The sequence below is a fragment of the Mya arenaria genome, chromosome 15, assembly GCF_026914265.1.
Source record: "Mya arenaria isolate MELC-2E11 chromosome 15, ASM2691426v1".
NCBI lineage: Eukaryota > Metazoa > Mollusca > Bivalvia > Myida > Myidae > Mya > Mya arenaria.
The window spans coordinates 29,644,031-29,666,046 of record NC_069136.1 but is presented as its reverse complement, the minus strand read 5'-3'; the positions used below and the strand labels follow the sequence as shown (position 1 = coordinate 29,666,046).

The following is a 22,016-nucleotide window of genomic DNA, read 5'->3' as shown; positions in this document are numbered from 1 at the left end:
TCTTGTATGGACAGATTTTAAAATAACTTGCCACATGTGTTCCACATACCAAGACGACGTGTCGCGTGCAAGACCCGTGTCCCTACCTCAAAGGTCAAGGTCACACTTAGTGTTTATTTACAATGGAGTGCTGCATATAAGGACATAGAGTATAGGTTGTTGTGTCCGGGCTGTAACTTTCCCTTGTATGGACAGATTTTAAAATAACTTGCCAAATGTGTTCCACATACCAAGACGACTTGTCGCGTGCAAAACCCGTGTCCCTACCTCAAAGGTCAAGGTCACACTTAGAGTTTATTCACAAGGGTATTCTGAATATAAGGACATAGAGTATAGGTTGTCGTGTCCGGGCTGTAACTTTCCCTTGTATGGACAGATTTTAAAATAACTTGCCACATGTGTTCCACATACCAAGACGACGTGTCGCCTGCAAGACCCGTGTCCCTACCTCAAAGGTCAAGGTCACACTTAGTGTTTATTCACAATGGAGTGCTGCATATAAAGACATAGAGTATAGGTTGTCGTATCCGGGCTGTAACTTTCTCTTGTATGGACAGATTTTAAAATAACTTGCCACATGTGTTCCACATACCAAGACGACGTGTCGTGTGCAAGACCCGTGTCCCTGCCTCAAAGGTCAAGGTCACACATAGTGTTTATTCACAATGGAGTGCTGCATATAAGGACATAGAGTATAGGTTGTCGTGTCCGGGCTGTTACTTTCCCTTGTATGGACAGATTTTAAAATCACTTGCTGCATGTGTTCCACATACCAAGACGACGTGTCGCGTGCAAGACCCATGTCCCTACCTCTAAGGTGAAAGATACACTAAGTGTTTATTCACAAGGGTATTCTGAATATAAGGACATAACAGTGTAGGTTGTCAAGTATGGGTGGTATTTTTTTATGTTCAGAGGGAATTTAAAATAACTTGCCATATGTATTTGACACGTAAAGGCAAGATAAACTTTTCATGTACTGACCTTGTTAGTAGGTCAATGTCACATTCGGGGGCATTCGTCACATACTGTGACAGCTCTTGTTTAATTCACCACTACTCTTCTGTCAATTAATGAGGATCACAATGATTAATGAAAATCAATGAAAATCCCCTTGTTTCTGAGCAAAATCCTTTAGGAATTCTTCAAGAAATATTCATGTGTGTATATTCCTGTTTTCAAGTTAGGCTTATTTTACCTCTTTTTTGGGGGTATAACTTTGCAGATGATAATTTTTATTAAAGTAATTTGCAGTCAGTGCTTACAGTTATGTGCAGTCAGACCTTACCTTAATTTGCAGTCGGTGCTTACAATAATGTGCAGTCAGTGCTTACAGTCAGACCTTACAGTAATCTGCAGTCAGACCTTAAGTAATGTGCAGTCAGTCCTTACCATAATGTGCAGTCAGTCCTTACAGTAATGTGCAATCAGACCTTACAATATTGTGCAGTCAGTCCTTACAGTAATGTGCAGTCAGTCCTTACAGTAATGTGCCGTCAGACCTTACAGTAATGTGCGGTTAGACCTCACGGTAATGTGCAGTCAGACCTTACAGTAATGTGCAGTCAGACCTTACAGTAATGTGCAGTCAGACCTTACAGTAATGTGCAGTCAGACATTACCTTAATGTGCAGTCTGACATTACCTTAATGTGCAGTCAGACCTTACCTTAATGTGCAGTTAGACCTTACCAAAATGTGCAGTCAGACCTTACAGTAATGTGCAGTCAGACCTTACAATAATGTGCAGTCAGACCTTACAATAATGTGCAGTCGGACCTAACGGTAATGTGCAGTTAGACATTACCTTTATGTGCAGTCAGACCTGACCTTAATGTATAGTCAGACCTTACCTTAATGTGCAGTCAGACCTTACCTTAATGTGCAGTCAGACCTTACAATAATGTGCTGTCAGACCTTGCAGTAAAGTGCAGTCAGACCTTAAAGTAATGTGCAGTCAGACCATACAGTAATGTGCAGTCAGACCTTGCAGTAATGTGCAGTTAGACCTAACAATATCGTGCAGTCAGACCTAACAGTAATGTGCAGTCAGACATGACCTTAATGTCATTCAGACCTAACAGTAATGTGCAGTCAGACATTATCTTAATGTGCAGTCAGACCTTATCTTAATGTGCAGTCAGACCTTACCATAATGTGCAGTCAGACCTTACAATAATGTGCAGTCAGACCTTACAGTAATGTGCTGTCAGACCTAACAGTAATGTGTAGTCAGACCTAACAGTAATGTGTAGTCAGACCTTACAATAATGTGCAGTCAGACCTAATAGTAATGTGCGGTCAGACTTTACCTTAATGTGCAGTCAGACCTTACAGTATTAGACCTTACTGTAATGTGCAGTCAGACCTTACAGTAATGTGCAGTTAGACCTAACAGTAATGTGCAGTCAGACCATACAGTAATGTGAAGTCAGACCTTACAGTAATGTGCAGTCAGTACTAACTGTAATTGACTAATAAAGTTGTAATGAAATATTATTTAAAAGAGCAATTTATTTCCTGTTGAGCTCAAGGAGGCTCTGGTTGGTTATAAAATAATTCAGAACAACTAGAAGATTTATAGCTTATGTCATAACAAAACTCCTTCCCTGCACCACATCAGCAGTGTTTACATTAGAATTAGCACAGGTAGTAAAGTATGTGTTTTGTCTTAGATTTTAGTCAAGGATTTTGCAGTTTCTGCTTTGCAGTGTATAATCAGATCAAGACAGTGGTTATTTTGGATCTATGTGAATAAAGAAACATATTTTCAATATGAACTGCCCAGTAGCTTATGTTCATTACATGAACTCACCGACATTCAAACGTCGACTTCGAACAAGGTACATTTTACATGTTTGCAAGGTTGCTATTTATTGATACAAACACATGAGCATTATTGGTCCATTAATGTTGACCAAAGTATTATAGGGTAAGTGTTTGACAAGTTTAATTATACTTTTTGCATTTTTCTCTCCAAACTTTTAACCAGGTTCTCAATGAAAACCAGGTTATGAGAGTGGGTATGTCGTGGGGCGATCGGGAGGGCCTCAAACATTGGTTTCTGCTCAATAACTTAAGCTAGTATTGATGGATAGTAATGAAAGTTGGTGTTTAGGTAGCTTATATGAAGAGCTAGCTTGGGATTGCTTTTGAAGTGGGTGGGGTGAAGATCAAGGTCCCTGTTAACTAAAAAATGTAGAATCTCATTAATTTTGGTAAGGCATAACTCAGACTACCTACGCTATTTTTCTGTTCATTTGATTAAATATGTGTCTCTGATACAGTGTGTGTGTATACCACGTGATAAATTGCGTTATATTTTTAATACTACGACTATATAAGAGTTGTTGGACTTTCAGTCTATAAAAGACTGCCCTTTGTTATCCCCTACTGAATCAAAGGTTTCGGGAGGGGGATATTGTTTTGGCGTTGTTCGTCGGTCTGTCATTCCGTCTGTCTGTCCGTCCGAAACCATATCTTGGTAGGCATTGATCAGAATATTGTTCAAACTTGGTCAGAATGTTCCCCTTGATCATATCTCGACCACTTGTAAAACTAGGTCACTAGGTCAAATCTTAAAAAAATCTTTGGAACAAACTAGAGGCATTAGACATGGTCAAATATTCATGAAACTCATCAAAATGTTTTCCTTGATGAACTCTTGGACGTATATAAAACTGGGTCACATATGCTCGAAAATTAGGTCACTAGTTAAATTTTAGAAAAATCATTCAACTTCATAGAAACTATTACAAATGTTACTCTGTATATATACAAAACTTTTATTTCAAATAATTCCAAACAAACTCAAACTTATATCCAACGTTCATAAAGGTCCATTTCTCTGCAGCCATATTACATGTTAATATAGGAATATTCCACCTACTTTTCATTTCCAATCCATGAACTATGCCTAATCAGGCGGGGGATATCAATTCAACGAATTTGCTTATTTCATTTAAAATGGTGTAGTAAAAGATAACTTTTTTATCTTTGGTTTAAGTCTTCATTTTAAGCAAAATGTTGCCTTCCAATGTAGCAAATTTGACCTAATTTATCAGGTGGTATACACACACTGTGATATTGGAACACCCATGCCAATAACATAATGAGGTGGAGCATATATTGGCACAGTAAGGGCATACACCCTCCATGCTCTCCCACCCCCTATATTCTAATAGAGAGGGCAAACCATATTCCTTCTTACTGATTGACAGGACCATCAAACATCTACCTATTTATACAGAGTATGTCTAAGAAAACAAGATCTGTTATAATATGTTGGCTCAATTGTCTAGAAACTGGCTCAACTTTACTTGACATAAAAATGGTTAATGATAATAATGACAGTATTGATCCTACAATCTTCCAGAGGTCATTTTCAGGAACCTAGTCTACTATGTACACTCACACAGGAACAAATTTATGGTCCTAATAAAAACATTAAATTTTAAGCCCCCAGGATGGTTACAATTATGCTGCAGACTGCTTGCCAACTTTTTTTTTTCTTATTTTTGTTTTGGTAGAAGAGTGGAATATTACTGCGCTGCTTGTGTTTAAGTTATTGTTGATATGCTGAAGAGTCGATCAGGAAAAATCAATGTTTCCTTCCAGATTCTGTTGCTTATTTATTTCTAGGTTAGGTTGCAGACTGTTACACTGCTCAGTGTCACACCATGGGGACTATTCTTTAGCAATAATGAAAAGGGCTCATTAGATATTGGCATACATGGCTAAGAGATCAAATTGAATGGGGTTTATTTACCTTATGTAGTTAGCTTAAAAGATGGACTATCTGTTTGGAAAGTGGCACTGTGCTGGGTAAAACTATTCTCCTCCTCATTATTTGGAATTTTAATTGTCATAAATTAGAGTACAATTTAGGTTACAAATATATATATATATATATATGTATGTGTGTATATGTGTATATGAGTAATCAATCTACATATGATGTGTCCAGTATGTTATGTGTTTCAAGCACTGATTTTGCATGTTTGTTTGACTATGATTATTTTTGTTTCCAGTTTACATCACTTAATTACCTGTGGTTGAACAAATCAAAGGCAAGTTTTTGCATCTAAATTTGCAGTGTGAACTTGGCAACCCCTAGCTGGCAGATGAACTCAGATTAATTATTAATTGCATGGATTGTCTGAATTTGTTGGCAGCTTTTAAAGGTGAACTTCAACTGATTACGGCATCAGTAAACCTAGAGTTTTACAGACATAGAAAGTCTCAAAGTTGGTTGATCTTTTCTCATTTCTTGTTTTTTTGTTGTATTTTCAGTGGGTCAAGTACAGTTGCCATCGACAACAAGATCGAACAGGCTATGGTGAGTTACATTTTTTTAACTTTATTAACTGTTTTTGTAACATCTTATTATTCTTAAAATGCCTTAAATGACTTCTTTTACTGCATTATTTTCAAAGAACATTTAGTTGGTGACCCGTATTAAACAGGTTTTTACAGTAAGAATTTGGAAGTTGCAACACGTGAATACCCTATTTGTCTCAATTAAAGTTTGACCCTTACCTTTACTTTATACATATTCCATCATCATTATTTCCTTTGGGAAGACTTCACCCAGGAATTATGGATAGACAGTGTTTATTTTCATCATTTTGGGAATGTGGCATGGGCATTTCTGATTGGGAAAATGTGTCATTATGTCTTAAATTGGGAATTCCATTTTGGCCTAGAACTGAACAAGAATGCTTTAAAAAGAAGACAGAAAAGTGATTGTATCGGTTTCGCTAAGAATACTGTATTTCCCTGCCTATAAGGCGATCCGCTTTTAAGACAACCCCCTTAATTTGTCCATGAAATCTGTTGTTTTTAACTCTACTGGCCAAAGGCCAGAAGAGCATATGTGATGGTAATGTGTACGTTGTATGTCATCCGTCAGTTTGTCTGTAAACAATTGCTTGTGAACACTATACAGTCTTCAGTTTTGATGGTATCTCGATGAAACTTGTTAAGTATTTAGATATCCATCAGAGCTCAGTTCCTTTCGAAAACCAGCCAGATCTGCCCATGCATGCCTAGATAATGGGCCTTGAAAGTTTAAAAAAAATGCTATTTTGAGCAAAGTCTATTTTAAGCCAAGTTTACATGTAAAGTCAAGTCTAGGATTAAAGGTAGACAATTTGCTATTTGGTTATGCAGTGTTTGATATTGTGAATAACTCTCCCTTGTTCTTGTTGAAAGGCCAATTTGCTCTATTGGTCAAAGTGTCAGTCGTTCTTGCAACCATCTAAACACAATTGCTTGTGAATGTTTGTTCAAATTATGCCCCTGGGGTCATTACTGGCCATCCCTCGGGGTTCACAGGTTTGGTATACTTAAATTGGGGATGTTTGAAACTATTTTTGTCTGAACCAGTTAAGCAGACCCTTGCTATTTTGAATAAGGTACAATTAAGTGGTCCGCTACCATGGTTGTTCAAATAATGCCCCTGGGGTCAAAACTGGCACTGCCCTGGGTGTCACAAGTTTTCTAGAGACTTATTTAAGAAATATTTTCAAAATCTTCTTGTTTAAAACCACAAGGCTCATACCTTTGATATTTGTTGTGGAGCATCATATGATGACTGTCTAGCAAAACAGTTGAAATTATGTACCCCTTTGACCTACTTTTTATTTTTAAAGCTACAGCAATGATATTTGGACAATGTGTACAGTTTTGCAAACGAGCATCAATGTTGTCCTCTGATGACCTTGACTTTGACCAACTTTTTTTAAAGCTACAGAAATTAAATTTTGACCAGTTTTGAAAGCAATTTTTTTTTTTCGTCAGAAGACCTTTACTTGGCACATATTAAAATAGTTCATGCAACTAATCTGCTTACAACACATTCTGTCCTCAGATGTTGAATGTGCAATGTTTTCAGCTAACCTAAACACAAAACGTGAGCTATATGTTTGTTGCCTTTTATCCATACATACATGCTCTGGATTGAAAATGACCACAAGAGCCATACCAGTAGAGCATAGGCCCTCATGAGCCTCTTGTTTGTATGGACTGTTTATAAGATGGGGTATATTTTTAAAGCAAATCAAGCACTTCAATCTGTCAGATTGAATTACTACAAATCATGATATGGCATTAATATCACCAGATGAATGAATGACCTGCTGAAACAACGGCAAATTATTTAAAGCTGCACTCTCACAGTTTGACCGATTTGACAACGTTTTTGATTTTTCGTTTGAATTAATGACTGAGGACAAAAGATCAGATCATAGTTTTTCATATTTATGTTTGAAAATGTATGTTTGATGGCTAAAAGCGTTACTAATGCTTTTTAAAAAAGTGAAATTTGGCAGTATCTTATATGACTGAATTGAAGGCATTGATGCCAAAGTCAGCTTATTCTGAGACAAGAAAATGAAAAAGAAACATCAGAACTGTCTATCCGTGAGAGTGCGGCTTTAAAATATGTGTTAATAAACTGACAGTTTTTAACTGCCAAGGTAAACAAATTTTTGCAGTACAATTATATATAGAACAACCCTAACAAAACCTGAAATTTTAGCAAATTTTTTAAATGATGCATGATTAACTCAGGCTTAATTAATCGACCACACCTGTGTTAATTGAGTGTTGTTGTTAGTTAGGGTGAGATGGCAGGTTTTGAGATGAATTATTGATATGTTTGCATGCTGACTTGACAGACGTTTTCTTTTACATGAACTGGGTCCGTATTATAAAACATCTTAAGAAAATTTTAACATATTTTAGATTATTAAGTGTAAAATTTTAAATTGTTTTGTTTTTTTGTAAAAAACTTCATTTTTATCAAACTTAAGTTTCCATATTTTGATTGCAGAATATACATTAAGAATAACTCTTTCTACTTTTGAAATAAAACACTTAAGGAAATAGTTAAAAACATTAGTTTAGAGTACCATTTAAACTTAAAATGCTTCTGTAATATATAGCACCAGAACTTAAATCACAACTTGTCCATTTATAGGTTTTCAGTATTATATGCCCAGCTTGCTTAGGATCAAACTGCAGATTTTGTAAGAATGAAGACAAATTTTCGAAAGGATCACAAGGGCCACCATTCATTGGTCTTAATTGGATCCAATAACGATGTAGCTAATCAGATTACTTGTTATTAATAACTGTTATTACTTGTTATTGATAACTGACCCAGAGAGTGAATGAAGTCAAGTGATGTATGACCACCCAAGACTTCAAGAAATGTAGTTAGTGTTGTGCCTGAAACTTGGTGTTTATTCGTTACTCCTTGAATTAATTTTTGCTACATAATTATGCTCCCCTTTGGGGTCATTGGGTAAAAGGTCAAGGTCACAGTGACATTCAACAGGAAAAGGTTGTCAAACCTTGTCCAAGTGATAACACAAAAATGCCTGGACCTATGGTCATCAGACTTGACATTAAAGCTGTAATTTATATAGGCCTAATGATTTTAGGGTCAAAGGTTAAGGTCACAATGGCCTTGAATGCTGAAAGGTTGTCCAAGAGATAACTCAACAATGCCTGCACCCATGGTCCTTAAACTTAACTTAGAGATTAGACCTGACCTGTAGATGACCCCTATTGATTTTAGGGGTCATTTGTGTCAAAGGTCAAGGTCAGAGTGACCTTGGATGCGAAAGGTTGTCTGGATGATAACTAGACAATGCCTGCACCCATGGCCCTCAAACTTGACTTGGAGTTGGGCCTGACGAGTAAATGAACCCTATGGATTTTAGGTCATAGAGTTAAAAGTCAAGGTCACAACTCATATTGGTGATTACGGTAAATTACCTGATATTGGTCATTAAAGTTACATCATATTTTCATATTTCTGCTGCTTAGGGGAAACCTGTTCATCTGCAAATATCAGTCATCATCTGGACATGATTCAAAACTGAATCCACTATATTCACACTTTGAATGGTCATAATCTTAAAACTACCTCAAAGGCATCCAATGTCAATGACAAATCAGCTGTCATTTTGGTCCATGCATATTTCATTCAATTGTTCAAATATTCTTGACAACATGGCGCTCAGGGGGGCATAATGTTTGACAAACATCTCTTGTTTAAATCCTATTTGCCTAAGCTTAAAAGGTAATTACAGTATTTATAGAGGAAACTGGCCATAACATTCAGTGTTTTTTCTCTACTTCAAAGTATAATCAGCCTGGAATTGGGCCCTATATACACAATTTTAAAACATTATTATCAAATTCATAGATCTAAAAACTATTGTATTTATAACAAGAGCTGTCACAGAGACAGCACGCTCGACTATTCCACCGCTTTTCAGTGTAAGGATTGAAAAGTTTTGGCTAAACATGTATGGATCACTGTTAGATTAGATTTCAATGCAATACATGATGTGCGGAGATATTAACATAAATGTGGTTACATGCAAAATTTTAACCAGAATTTTTAAGTGTAATGATAAAGGGCCATTATTTGCAAAACACAGTTATCTAACTTGATTATTCAATCAGATTGGGTGGTTGAATACCATTGTATAAAGTCTCAATGCAATACATCAAGTAGTTGCTGAGATATTATCCTATGTGTGCTAACATGCAAGACCTTAACCAGAATTTCTAAGTCGCATAATAAAGGGGCAAAAATTCTTTAATATGAAAGATAGAGTTATCTCTTACTTGATTAAATAAGAAGGTTAAATGGTTGGGAGCCTGTGTGTAATTTGTTTCAATGCAATACATGATGTATTTGCTGAAGCATTGACTTAAAAGTGGTTACATGCAAAACCTTAACCAGAATTTCTATGTTGAATAAAAAAGGGGCCATTATTTGAATTTAATGCAAACTAGAGTTATCTAACTTGGTTAATTAAGTAGGTTGGATGGTTGAGCACCATTGTATCAAGTCTCAATGCAATACCTCAAGTAGTTGCTGAGATATTAACCTATGTGTGCTTGCACGCAAAACCTTAACCAGAATTTTTAAGTCAAATAATAAAGGCCTATTATTTGCATTAAATGCAAAGTAGAGTTATCAAACTTGGTTAATTGAGTAGGTTGGATGGTTGAGCACCATTGTATCAAGTCTCAATGCAATACCTCAAGTAGTTGCTGAGATATTAACCTATGTGTGCTTGCACGCAAAACCTTAACCAAGAGGTGACGCCGACGCTTGGGTGAGTAGTATAGCTCTCCTTATTCTTCGAATAGTCGAGCTAAAAATAGTTTTATAACCTACACACGATTTGACAGTGTTGCATATTTCCTTGAAAAGTTGATTGTATTGTGATAGTTTTAATGACACAATGCTTTATCTTTATATAGAAACTAAATATTTCTGATTCATGAAGCCCACACGATCTGGCCACCTTAGATCATCTTTAAAATATTGTGTGGGATACATACCAATGGTTTACAATGCAAATGTAACGGCTAAAAAACCACAAATCTTTAAAAGTAATTACCATATATGGAAGAATTGCAAGGCGGTTCAACCTTGTTTACAGAAAATACTGATGTGCACTTTGTGAAATTTTAATGTATTTGACAACTACATCTGATTAGGCTACTGAATCTAATTTGGGTTTGCCTTTTATCATTAGTGAGAGGAATGTGAATGGCTGCTGATCAATCAAATATTAGGTGGGTTTACTGTTGTGGGAATAAGCTCTGCCTTGAAATTCAGCTAAATATTAAAAATATTGGGGAGTATTCAAGATAGATGGGATTTCACGTAATCTTCACTTGTTTTATATGTAAAATATGTTCATATAACAAACAAATTAATTTGGCTAGCTCTACTACTTATGCAATTTAACATAGCAAAATGTGCTTGTCAATCCGTTACGAAGCATTTTCACACAAATGCAATGTTTCACCGATGACTATGTCGTGATACACGGCTCACACCCAAACAGTCACTCTGGATTTGTTTGTAGAAGCATTTGATGTCACCCTTTCACATTGTTAGTTATACCCCCACAAACGAAGTTTGAGGGGGTATATAGGAGTGAGTATGTCTGTCGGTCGGTCGGTCGGTCTGTCTGTCTGTCTGTCGGTTTTCATGGTTTCCTGACGATAACTCATGAAAGGCTAGACAGATTTGAAAAAAAAATTTGGTACACAGGTGTAACATCAGAAGATACAGGTCAAGTTCGATATTGGGGCTGGTGGGGCCAAGGTCAAGGTCACTGTTACTAAAAATAAAAAAATGGTTTCCGGACGATAACTCATGAAAGGCTGGACAGATTTGAACAATTTTTGGTACACAGGTGTAACATCAGAAGATACAGGCCAAGTTCGATATTGGGGCTGGTGGGGCCAAGGTCAAGGTCACTGTTACCAAAAATAGAAAATCGGTTTCCGGACGATAACTCATGAAAGGCTAGACAGATTTGAACAATTTTTGGTACACAGGTGTAACATCAGAAGATATAGGTCAAGTTCGATATTGGGGCTGGTGGGGCCAAGGTCAAGGTCACTGTTACTAAAAATAGAAAAACGGTTTCTGGACGATAACGAACGGTTTCCGGACGATAACTCATGAAAGGCTTGACAGATTTGAACAATTTTTGGTACACAGGTGTAACATCAGAAGATACAGGTCAAGTTCGATATTGGGGCTGGTGGGGCCAAAGTCAAGGTCACTATTACTAAAAATAGAAAAACGGTAAAAATAGAAAAAACGGTTTCTGGACGATAAATCATGAAAGGCTTGACAGATTTGAACAATTTTTGGTACACAGGTGTAACATCAGAAGATACAGGTCAAGTTCGATATTGGGGCTGGTGGGGCCAAGGTCAAGGTCACTGTTACTTAAAATAGAAAAACGGTTTCCGGACGATAACTCATGAAAGGCTAGACAGATTTGAACAGTTTTTGGTACACAGGTGTAACATCAGAAGATACAGGTCAAGTTTGATATTGGGGCTGGTGGGGCCAAGGGGGGCTGTTACTAAAAATAGAAAAACCTGACAGCTCTAGTTGTGCCTGTTGTGGACTGTCAATCATATATGTAGCACTACCAAATACATGTACCTCAAACCTGGTTTCAAGTGCAGTCTGGCAGTTTAATTTTGTCATGTGATAGGTAAACAGTAAAATAAAAACTATAGGAAAGTACTGTTAAAACTCAAAGAAGCGGTTACTTCCCATAGCTCTAAGTTACTGCACTAACCAAAGTTGAAAATTTACTAGATTCAAGCAAACTTTTTTTTTATTATATGATTATGGAACGATGAGGTCGCTGATTGCCGATTTAGTAATGTCTGCTGATATATTCGATTATCGGCGATCATCAGCCCATCACTGACCTAACATTACTACTCAATGCTTTAAAATCTTGAAATGCTAAATCCAATTGCGAACAGTGAATGTATAAGTGATTTGATCATTTATGTCCTAGAACTACAATCATGAAGTTAAAGATGAGCTCTTTTTGTCAGTTTAATTATAAATTAATAGAATAAATAGCAATATTTCTGTCAAGACACTGTAAATAGCCATTTTGTTCCAATTTTTTTCTTCTTTTTTTTCGGTTTTTATATTTGGTCACTTGAGTTATTCATCTCCAGTAACTGTTGTCAGTCTTGGCAGTGTCATCTCCAGTAACTGTTGTCAGTCTTGGCAGTGTCATCTCCAGTAACTGTTGTCAGTCTTGGCAGTGTCATCTCCAGTAACTGTTGTCAGTCTTGGCAGTGTCATCTCCAGTAACTGTTGTCAGTCTTGGCAGTGATTAATTGTCATTATGCTAATTTTGGTGTAAAAGGTCTTCAGCAGGCACAATGCATATGATCTAAAGAAATGAAGTATTGTCCATTACAAATTCATAAATGCTATTTTAAGAGATTTTTTAGTTCACATTTGTCTATTACACCCATATACATAGACCATAAATCACTTTGTTAGAAATATTCATTGCTTCTATAATTATAATGAATTTAATATGAGCTTTCTGCAATGGAGCGTTATATGGCCTAGCTGTGTCAAGGACAAATACTAATACTGTCACCTTAGCTTATGATAATTATGTCTAGAATACAATATTCTTAAGGATAAAACTTTTTGCATGGTTGGTTTTAAGTAAAAGTTAGATGACAACATTCGTTGATGAGTTTGCTGATGGTAGATTTTGATTTACAGTTATAAAAGTGTGCAGACCTAGCAGCCTACAGCATATGAATTATCATGTTGTCTGACAGTGATCTGAGATACAGACTTGTCAATATACACAAGAAGAAAGAATGAGCTTAACAGTGAAGTTTGAATACAAGTAAACACATTCAGCGCTGTGCTGCAGTTCCTTTTGGCAGTTTTGTCCACCCAGATATGTTTTTTCGGAAAACATTTCTTAAAAACCTTTTTAATAACTTAACAAGATTTATGGCATTTTAATTAAAGCCCGTTTTCCATTCAAACGGTGTTTGTTTTCCTTCAATCCATACTAGTTTGACTTCCCTGTACATATGTTACTTTGACCTTGGACTATACATTAAATGCAATTTTATGCAAACATAAAATTATTTATGGGTTGTACAATTATTAATCTTTATTTTTGTATGTCCAGGAGCCATTTAACTCTCCCCTTTCCAGGTCACAAATGTCATGTAAAAATTGCTGATAAAGCAATGTCATGTAAAAATTGCTGATACAGCAAACCAGCTTAATTGGATCTGACCTTATGTTGTCAATACTGGTCAATGTGATGGCCAGTAGCTGACCTAGATTTATGCCACATACACATTATACTGTACACTAGATTATCACCTTCATCCTGATGTCCAACAATCATGTTATCTTCCCAAGTTGGAAAACAATGAGCACTGTAAAATTTCCAGATGGCATTCTTTAAAAGTTTCAGAATTTTGAACTTTGTGTGTACTTCCAGTTTTGAAGTATTAAAACCTATTAATGGAATTGCATACATGAGAATGGTGTCTTGTAGCTTTTGCCTCATTCCATACGTTCTATATTTATTGAATATTGTGTAACAGTCTGCTGTAGGCAAAGCTGCCACTATTTGTAACGTGCAAGCCTAACAAGGCCAACAGATCCCATTAGAGAAAAGCATGCTGGACCCTGAAGGGATCCACTGGTCTTTATTTACAGTAAATTCTCAAGCCCTCACGGGCTTTGCTTATTTGCATATTACCAACCAAGTAAACATAGATACTTTGACCATACTTCCGTCTATAATGGAATGTTATACTATGAACGCACATCCGCCGCCTACAGTGGACCGTTACATTATTATTAGGGATGCAAACGAATATTCGAATATTCGATCGAACGTTTGGTATTCGAATATTCGATGTTTTTGTTGAAATAATAAATTAATACACTTTTTGCCTACAACTGTCATCTTCGTCTGTCTTGTTTTTACAACGACCCCTAATGCCATAGGTGTGAACTTGATGACACTATACACGCGTCATATCGGATATATCGCCGGGAACTATAAACAGTCCCCGTAATTTTGCATTTACTGGCTGTTAGACAAGTGACATAAAACACATTCCAATTATTTTGGGTACATTTAAATGACCATGCCAATTAAGGGTTTAAGAGATCGGCCTTTATACCAATGTTTTGTCTTCACTGCTAATCAAGCTTGGCGATATTGCTCAAATCGCCTTGATGATACGAAGGACATGTGCTAGTTACTGTTTCCATGTTTTCAATATAACGCTCTTGCGAACAAAACTTAACTGAAAGTGTATGGTTTAACGTTTAAGGATATATGTCCTGTATTGTTGTACAATACCTAAGACAAAAGCGACGTTTAGACATGGTGTCGTTTTCTATAAATATATTTCGTAAACATCAATCCCAGAACGAGGCTGCAAGTCCCACGTTGGCGCATATCGTCATTTAACCGGGACAAACGCAATTCCCTGATCTTATTCTGCATTTTTTACAAAAATGAACGCAGAGGTTTGTTTTTTTGTTAAAGATATATTGCTTTTTCTTGGGATATATTTTGTAAATGGGAAATTCAGAGGCTAATTTGTGGAACAATAAGGGTCCGTCGCGTGTACCGAATACGACCAGGAAGGGTAACAGGGCCCCCACTATTACTTTAGTGAATAATAATAGTTTACTACAATTCTTAAAGGTTCATTTTGGTGTTCGAATATTCGAATATTCGATCGAAAGAATTACCGAATATTCGAATATCACTTTTGCCATTCGTTTGCATCCCTAATTATTATGAACGCACATCCGCCGCCTACAGCAGACTGTAACAGTTGTACTATGAATGCACATCCGCCGCCTACAGCAGACCGTTACATTATTATGAACGCACACCCGCCGGCTACAACGGACTGTAACAGTTGTACTATGAATGCACATCCGCCGCCTACAGCGGACCATTACATTATTATGAATGCACATCTGCCGATAATGCAGTGGTTTTTTTTTTTGCTGTGAAATTTGTTATCATTTTTTAAGATTGGCATTCATATACCTGGTATGCATTATATAAATTTTCATTAAATTTTGATGGCTGGTTCACCTTAAATATGTGTATGCATTATTTTCCAACTTCTGTCAATAGCTTCATTTCCTTGATTACAAGCAGCCATTTCTAGTTATTTTTGGATAATACACTAAATATTTGCTACAGGAAGCTGAATATTAAATACAGTAAACAAGGTTTGTTTGTTTCTGCATGACTCATGAATGGTAACCGATTGTGATGTTATTCTCTGGTTCAGTCATGTGGAACGTGTACGCCCTTTGTTTGCTGGTGGTTAATGTGGGCGGTGTGGTGGTTAAAGTGAGTGGCCTTTATAAGACCATCAACCTTGCAAATATTGGATATATCTAGCCACACACATTGAAAGACCAGTCTAATCCAGTTGACCTATACACTGCAGGCTTAGTCATTACTTGGCAAGCTATACAGGGAAATACAGGGGATTTCCTGTATGTAGGAAAAAGAAAGTAGCCTCTTTTGAATCAGTATTGTTTATCGAAAAAGGGATTGGATGGATAAGGAAGTTTAAAGTGAAAATTGTTGAAATTATTTTCTGTGTATAACTTATCAGAGGAAAAAACAGTTTGTTGGTCATTGACATTGGAGTCAGTTTAACAGTTGAAAATGAGCAGTGTAGCAGTAACTATGTTCAAAGGGTGTGACATTGACAACTTTCTTATGGAGCGACTAGAAAAAAAACTCTTGCAGGACAAATATCTGGTAACTGTGCTTTTTTAGTATTAAATGCTTTTATTGCTGTATTTTAATCCATATCACAAGAACTCTTGATCTTTGTATGTACGAATGTAAGATGCATAAAATTTCAGTTCACTTCTATTTCAAGTCCTTAGTTTCCAAAAATGGAACTAGCTATATAAGTGGATAAGTTCTTTTGCAAAGTAGTTCATATTATGCACTTCTGTATATAAATATTTGGTGTTAACTTGAATCAGCATGACCAAACAGAATTATTCTGAAGTTGATAATTTATAGGAAATAAGGCTCTTAAAAGCTATTATTTAGCTGTTATTTTTTAAACATAAGTAGAACACTAATCAAGGAAATTCACCGACAATAAATAACCTTGTGAGATATTTTTCATAGAAATGCCACAGTTACTTGGTATTTGGACAGCATATTTGGCCAGTCGAGCTACCTGATTCAAGCGATTAGGTCCTAATGGTGATCTCTTGGACTGAGAATCATAAAAAATGTTTTCTAGTACACTATGATACACATAATAAACAAATAATCCACTTTTTGTCGTTTATTTTTACATATTTGATATTTTAAAATTTCATACAATCTTTATCATTTACAAGTTATGAAGGTTAGCAAATTTCGGATAGAGACATATGCATGGAAACGAGCACAGATCTACAAAACATTTTCGGTAAAACAAATTTATATGTCCCATGCATGTTCAGAAGGAAGTTATCTCTAAGGTGCAATCGCTCAACAAGCACATACTAGTAGCGTTTTCGCAATTTTCCTTGATAACTCTGCCAAGAATACTGTTTATTTATCGACTCACAAATCTTGCCAGTAATTTTGACCATGCAAACCGGCCAGACCTGGCATGCGCTTTTCAACTTTACGCGCGAATGGGAACCGGGGATATGTTTACCTCGTGACTGGTACCCGTCCATGCATAGAGCCAAACAGCGCATGCCGGGTTAGGCCCTTGTGAATACTCAAAAGTACTGGCGAAGTTCTGTGAGTCGGTAAATAACAGTATTCCTGGCAGAGTTATTAAACAAAATTGCTAACATGGTTCTATTTTTTGCTTGTTGAGCGATTGCATCTTGGAGATAACTTCCTTCTGAACATGCATGCGATGTATACATTTGTTTTATCGAAAAAATCTTGTAGATCTGAGTTCGTTTCCATACATACGTCTCAATCCGAAATCTGCTAACCTTCATTACTTGTGAATGATAAAGATTGTATGAAATTTTAAAATATTTAATATGTAAAAATGTACGACTAAAAGTGGATTATTTGTTTATTATGTGTACCATAGAGTACTAAAACACATTTTTTTATGATTCTCAGTCCAAGAGATCACCCTAGGGACCAAATCGCTCGAATCAGGTAGCTTGACTGGCCAAAAATGCAGTCCAAATACCAAGTAATTGTGAGAATTGCAGGTACAGCTCATGTTGGCCACTCTTTTACAGTAGAAAAATATTTCTGTGAAAAATATTTCTGTCTTCAATCAATAACTCTGAAATACCAGCTTGCAGCAATGGTGGACCTATTTTTGATTATGAAGAAAAAATGACCTCCAAGTCAATAATAAATGCTTGCTTTTTCTAGAGAAATCTCCAATTGATTGATGAGTTTTAATAAAATTACAGGACCAACATATTTAATAACGAACAGATTGATTCAAGAACTTTGTTACTCTGGTTTCAAAACAAGAGTTTAATATTTTGAAATTAGGCAACTGTTTTACTAGAAAATTAGATAAAAAATGGATAAGATTCACTGTTTACTTGGTAAACATAAGTTTATGGTATTACAGATTTGTTCATTGATATTTGCATAGCTGCAGAAAAGATGATAATAGCCATGTATGTGCCATATGCTGAATTTCAATTCCTCAGTCCTTTCTGATTCTTTTTCAGGGTTTGCTGACTAACCAACATACTAGGGAATCATAAAGAATGTCTTTTTATACTCAAGTTATGACAAAGTATAAGGTACACTTTGCTGAATTAAAATGGAATACATAATTAAGTTGTTTGTAACCATAATTTTTGTACTTTTTGATTTCAGGACCTGGTAAAGAGTCATCTTATGTTTGCTGTGCGGGAGGAGGTTGAGGTGCTAAAGGAGCAGATTGCCGAGCTCATAGAGCGGAACAATCAGCTTGAGTATGAGAACGGAATCCTGCGAGCGGCTGCTAGCACAGAGACCCTCGCCAAGCTGGCTCAGCCCCGACAGCAACCACCATCATCATCTTCTTGAGAATGCAGTCATTTGCCTCATTTAAGGCAGTTTGAAGATAGGCTTAACTAAATTTCGCTGCTCTGTCAGTGCTGATTGGCTCTGCCCCTCGTTAAGACGATGGGTTAACCAGCCTGCATTCCATCCTGAAGAATGGTTGGATAGAACAACCAGAATGACCTACCTGAGGTAATTGCTTGGTTTTAGCAAAATAAGAGATAATTCAAGGAAGTACCAGATTCATCCAGCTGGAGTTACTTCTCTTGGTTGAATCGTCCAACATCAAAAGACATGAGCACCAGAGTAAAAGCCAGTAGAGGAAGGACCACTGGACAGTGTACGGAAAGATGTGCTAATTTATCGGGCCATTCAATATCTCCAGAGGGGTTTGCTAATGCAAACCTACAAGTACAATCATTGAATATTATCTAGTCGTATAGCTTGAACACAGTCGGCATCTGATATTTTAAGGAAATTGGACTGGTTTGGCGTAACTGTGATGCAAGTGAATTGAAAACACTCCAAACATTATTTTATTGTTTGGAAAGGCTTGTGAATACCTATGATACTTAATTCCTTGCTGTTATCAAGCTGAAGGCACATACCTTGACCTCTCTTGCCATAAAATATCTATTGAAAATGTTTTTTTTTCCCTTTGATCTTTTCTTCCTTCCAATAATCTGTCATGTTAAATAATGGTACTATAACCTCATTGCCTTAGTGTACGTGCACCATTTACTGCTTAAAACAAACAATTAGTTCATAAATTCCATCGTGTTAAAAGAGTCTTATAGCTGCTATATCATCATTGTAACAATGTATTGCACATAATATACATGACTTGTAATAATCTTTTGCTTGTTTCCTGAGTAAATGTTCATATTTTAGACGTTAATAATGCTTTTCTCATCAAAGAATTGGTAATTTGTTTCATTTATGCAGATATGATTGTATGGGGAAATCATAATGCTGTCAGATTCATGCATGAGTAAAGCTGTTCAAACGTCAAAATTGTTTTGTACATATTAAAAAAAGAATGTGCTGCGAATACGATCATTACTACATAAATTATATATCAGGTGGTAAACATGTAAGCCATTTACCCCTCTGCCATGAATATACTAATTCTCTGCCATGTATATACTAATTTCCCTTTCTTATGCTCTGTCTGATACATTTCTGTAATTGTTCCACTATTGGACCTCCTGTTGAAAAGTGCTTTATGATCTAGGCTTTGAAACTTCTCACTAAATCAGTATGATTATGCATTTACCAATATTTGCTCCACCAGGGTTGTTGGGGGTATAAAGGGACTGAAGACAGCAGATAGTTGCCCACATGAAGGGTTTTGGTTGCCCATGTGTAGGGTTTTTTTTGTTGCCAAAGTGTAGGGTTTTGGTTGCCCACATGTAGGTTTTGGTTGCCCACATGAAGGGTTTCAGTTGGTAACATGTAGGGTTTTGGTTGCCCACATGTAGGGTTTTAGTTGCCCACATGTAGGGTTTCAGTTGCCCACATTTAGGGTTTCAGTTGCCCACATGTAGGGTTTCAGTTGCCCACATGTAGGGTTTCAGTTGCCCACATGTAGGGTTTCAGTTGCCCACATGAAGGGTTTCAGTTGGTAACATGTAGGGTTTTGGTTGCCCACATGTAGGGTTTTGGTTGCCCACATGTAGGGTTTCAGTTGCCCACATGTAGGGTATCAGGTTTCGGACATGTGGGATAGTGGGTTTCCCACATTGCAGGCAATAAGAATAATTTCATGTTAGCTTAATGAAAGTAAGGGATTTGCACAGCTAGCTGTTCAGTGTACAAATGTGTTGGTATATTTAGCAATTTAAAGAATAAATTTTAGACAAAGATATTTTATCAGTGTTTGTATGAAAGTAAGATTGTAATTTAATGACAGTTTAAACAGTTCAACATTGCAAAGGACTTATGATTATAAGCAAGTTGATAAATGTCAGCTAGCATTTTCAACAGTGTATGTAAGGCCATTAATCTGAATTACTCGCATTCTTCATATCTCTCACTATCATCTGTTCACAGGCCAGAATAACCTAAAACTAGTTGGGCTTTGTCTTGGGGGATGGGGGGGGGATAGACAGATGGAGACTTGTGCAAGATTTGTTTGTCACAAAAGGGCATTATTGATTTACTATTCAAAACCTCACTATTGCTGGATTCCTGTGTAGGTAATATGAGTCACCTCTTGTTTACATCATTCTATGGTGTATGAAATTCATGTGCAATTACAATTCTTGAGTGCATTTGCTGATAATATTTTTGTAAAAAAAAGATACTATGATTTTCTTAAAGTATTTATTGTCATTTGGTGCAACATTTTTGCCTTGAATATTGTGAGATAAATATTCTTAAAATGCACAAGTTAGGGCTGTAGAATATGCATGTAAAACCTTTATAACCAATACATTGTAGAAAGTATTGGGGTCAGTTAAAGCAGTATTATTTCCATCGGACTATGTACAGAAGCTTCAATTATGTTATTATGTTAATTTGTATATAAGCTCTTCTAGTTTATCTTTTCTGAAATTGTAAATTATGTTTTAATATCAATCACTACATAGAAAAAAATCCAAAAATAAAATTAAAATTTAATATTAGCTCCGCTAAACTTTATTGAATATATATGTCAAGTGTGAGATTTAATAGTTACATGTACATGTTAACCTTTTAACAACATTGATTGTAACTTGTATCATTATATGATCTATACGAGCCTGTCTATTCATGTTTTTCTTTCAATCTATGATTTGTACTCCAGCATTTTGATTAGAAGCTCCATCTGTTTGGAGTCAAGTGTTGATTACTGGATATTAAATCTTAAATCTGTTTTTGTTATGAAATATTTATCTTTATTAAACTCATTTTAAGCTAATGTGTACATGACACATTGTATCAAGAAATTCACTGTGCTTTAGTTTTTTCTGTCATAGAAAAGTTACTTAAAATATGATGGTAATTCAGAATATTGGTTTTCAAGTTAAAAGCAACACCTTTGAATGTAAGTGAATTATTACAACTCTTTATCTCTTATTTACAAGGATAATAACTACTATAAACTGAATGTGTTATATGACATGATATATTAAATCAAGTTGTTATATTGTTGACTTTGAAAATAATAAATACAGTAAAAGGATTTTCTTTCGTTTTATCTGAGTGTCAGTCATCCATCATCTCTCAGCTCTTTCAGCTGCTTTGAGCACTGTCAGCAAGATGCCACCGACAGCCCGCCACCCATCATCTCTCAGCTCTTAAGCTGCTTTGAGCACTGCCAGCCGGGTGCCACTGAGAGCCCGCATCCCATAATCTCTCAGCTCTTTAAGCTGCCTTGAGCACTGCCAGCAAGGTGCCACTGAGTGCCCGTCACCCATCATCTCTCAGCTCTTTAAGCTGCCTTGAGCACTGCCAGCAAGTGCCACTGAGTGCCTGCCACCCATCATCTCTCAGCTCTTTAAGCTGCCTTGAGCACTGCCAGCAAGTGCCACTGAGTGCCTGCCACCCATCATCTCTCAGCTCTTTAAGCTGCCTTGAGCACTGCCAGCAAGGTGCCACTGAGTGCCTGCCACCCATCATCTCCCAGCCCTTTAAGCTG

General features: G+C 36.4%; 1 protein-coding gene across 2 annotated transcripts in view; it reads left to right on the top strand.

Annotated features, from left to right (window-relative positions):
• LOC128219531 (TSC22 domain family protein 4-like) overlaps nt 1–21,560 on the top strand; it is a 71,871-nt gene extending 50,311 nt beyond the window's left edge. For both annotated transcript variants that reach the window (XM_052927346.1, XM_052927345.1), the window contains exons 2-3: nt 5,292–5,337; nt 18,227–21,560. In XM_052927346.1, the coding sequence (XP_052783306.1) occupies nt 5,292–5,337; nt 18,227–18,418 (238 nt within the window). In that variant the 3' untranslated portion in view covers nt 18,419–21,560. The remainder of the gene's footprint in view (nt 1–5,291; nt 5,338–18,226) is intronic.
• The last annotated feature ends 456 nt before the right edge of the window (nt 21,561–22,016 follow it).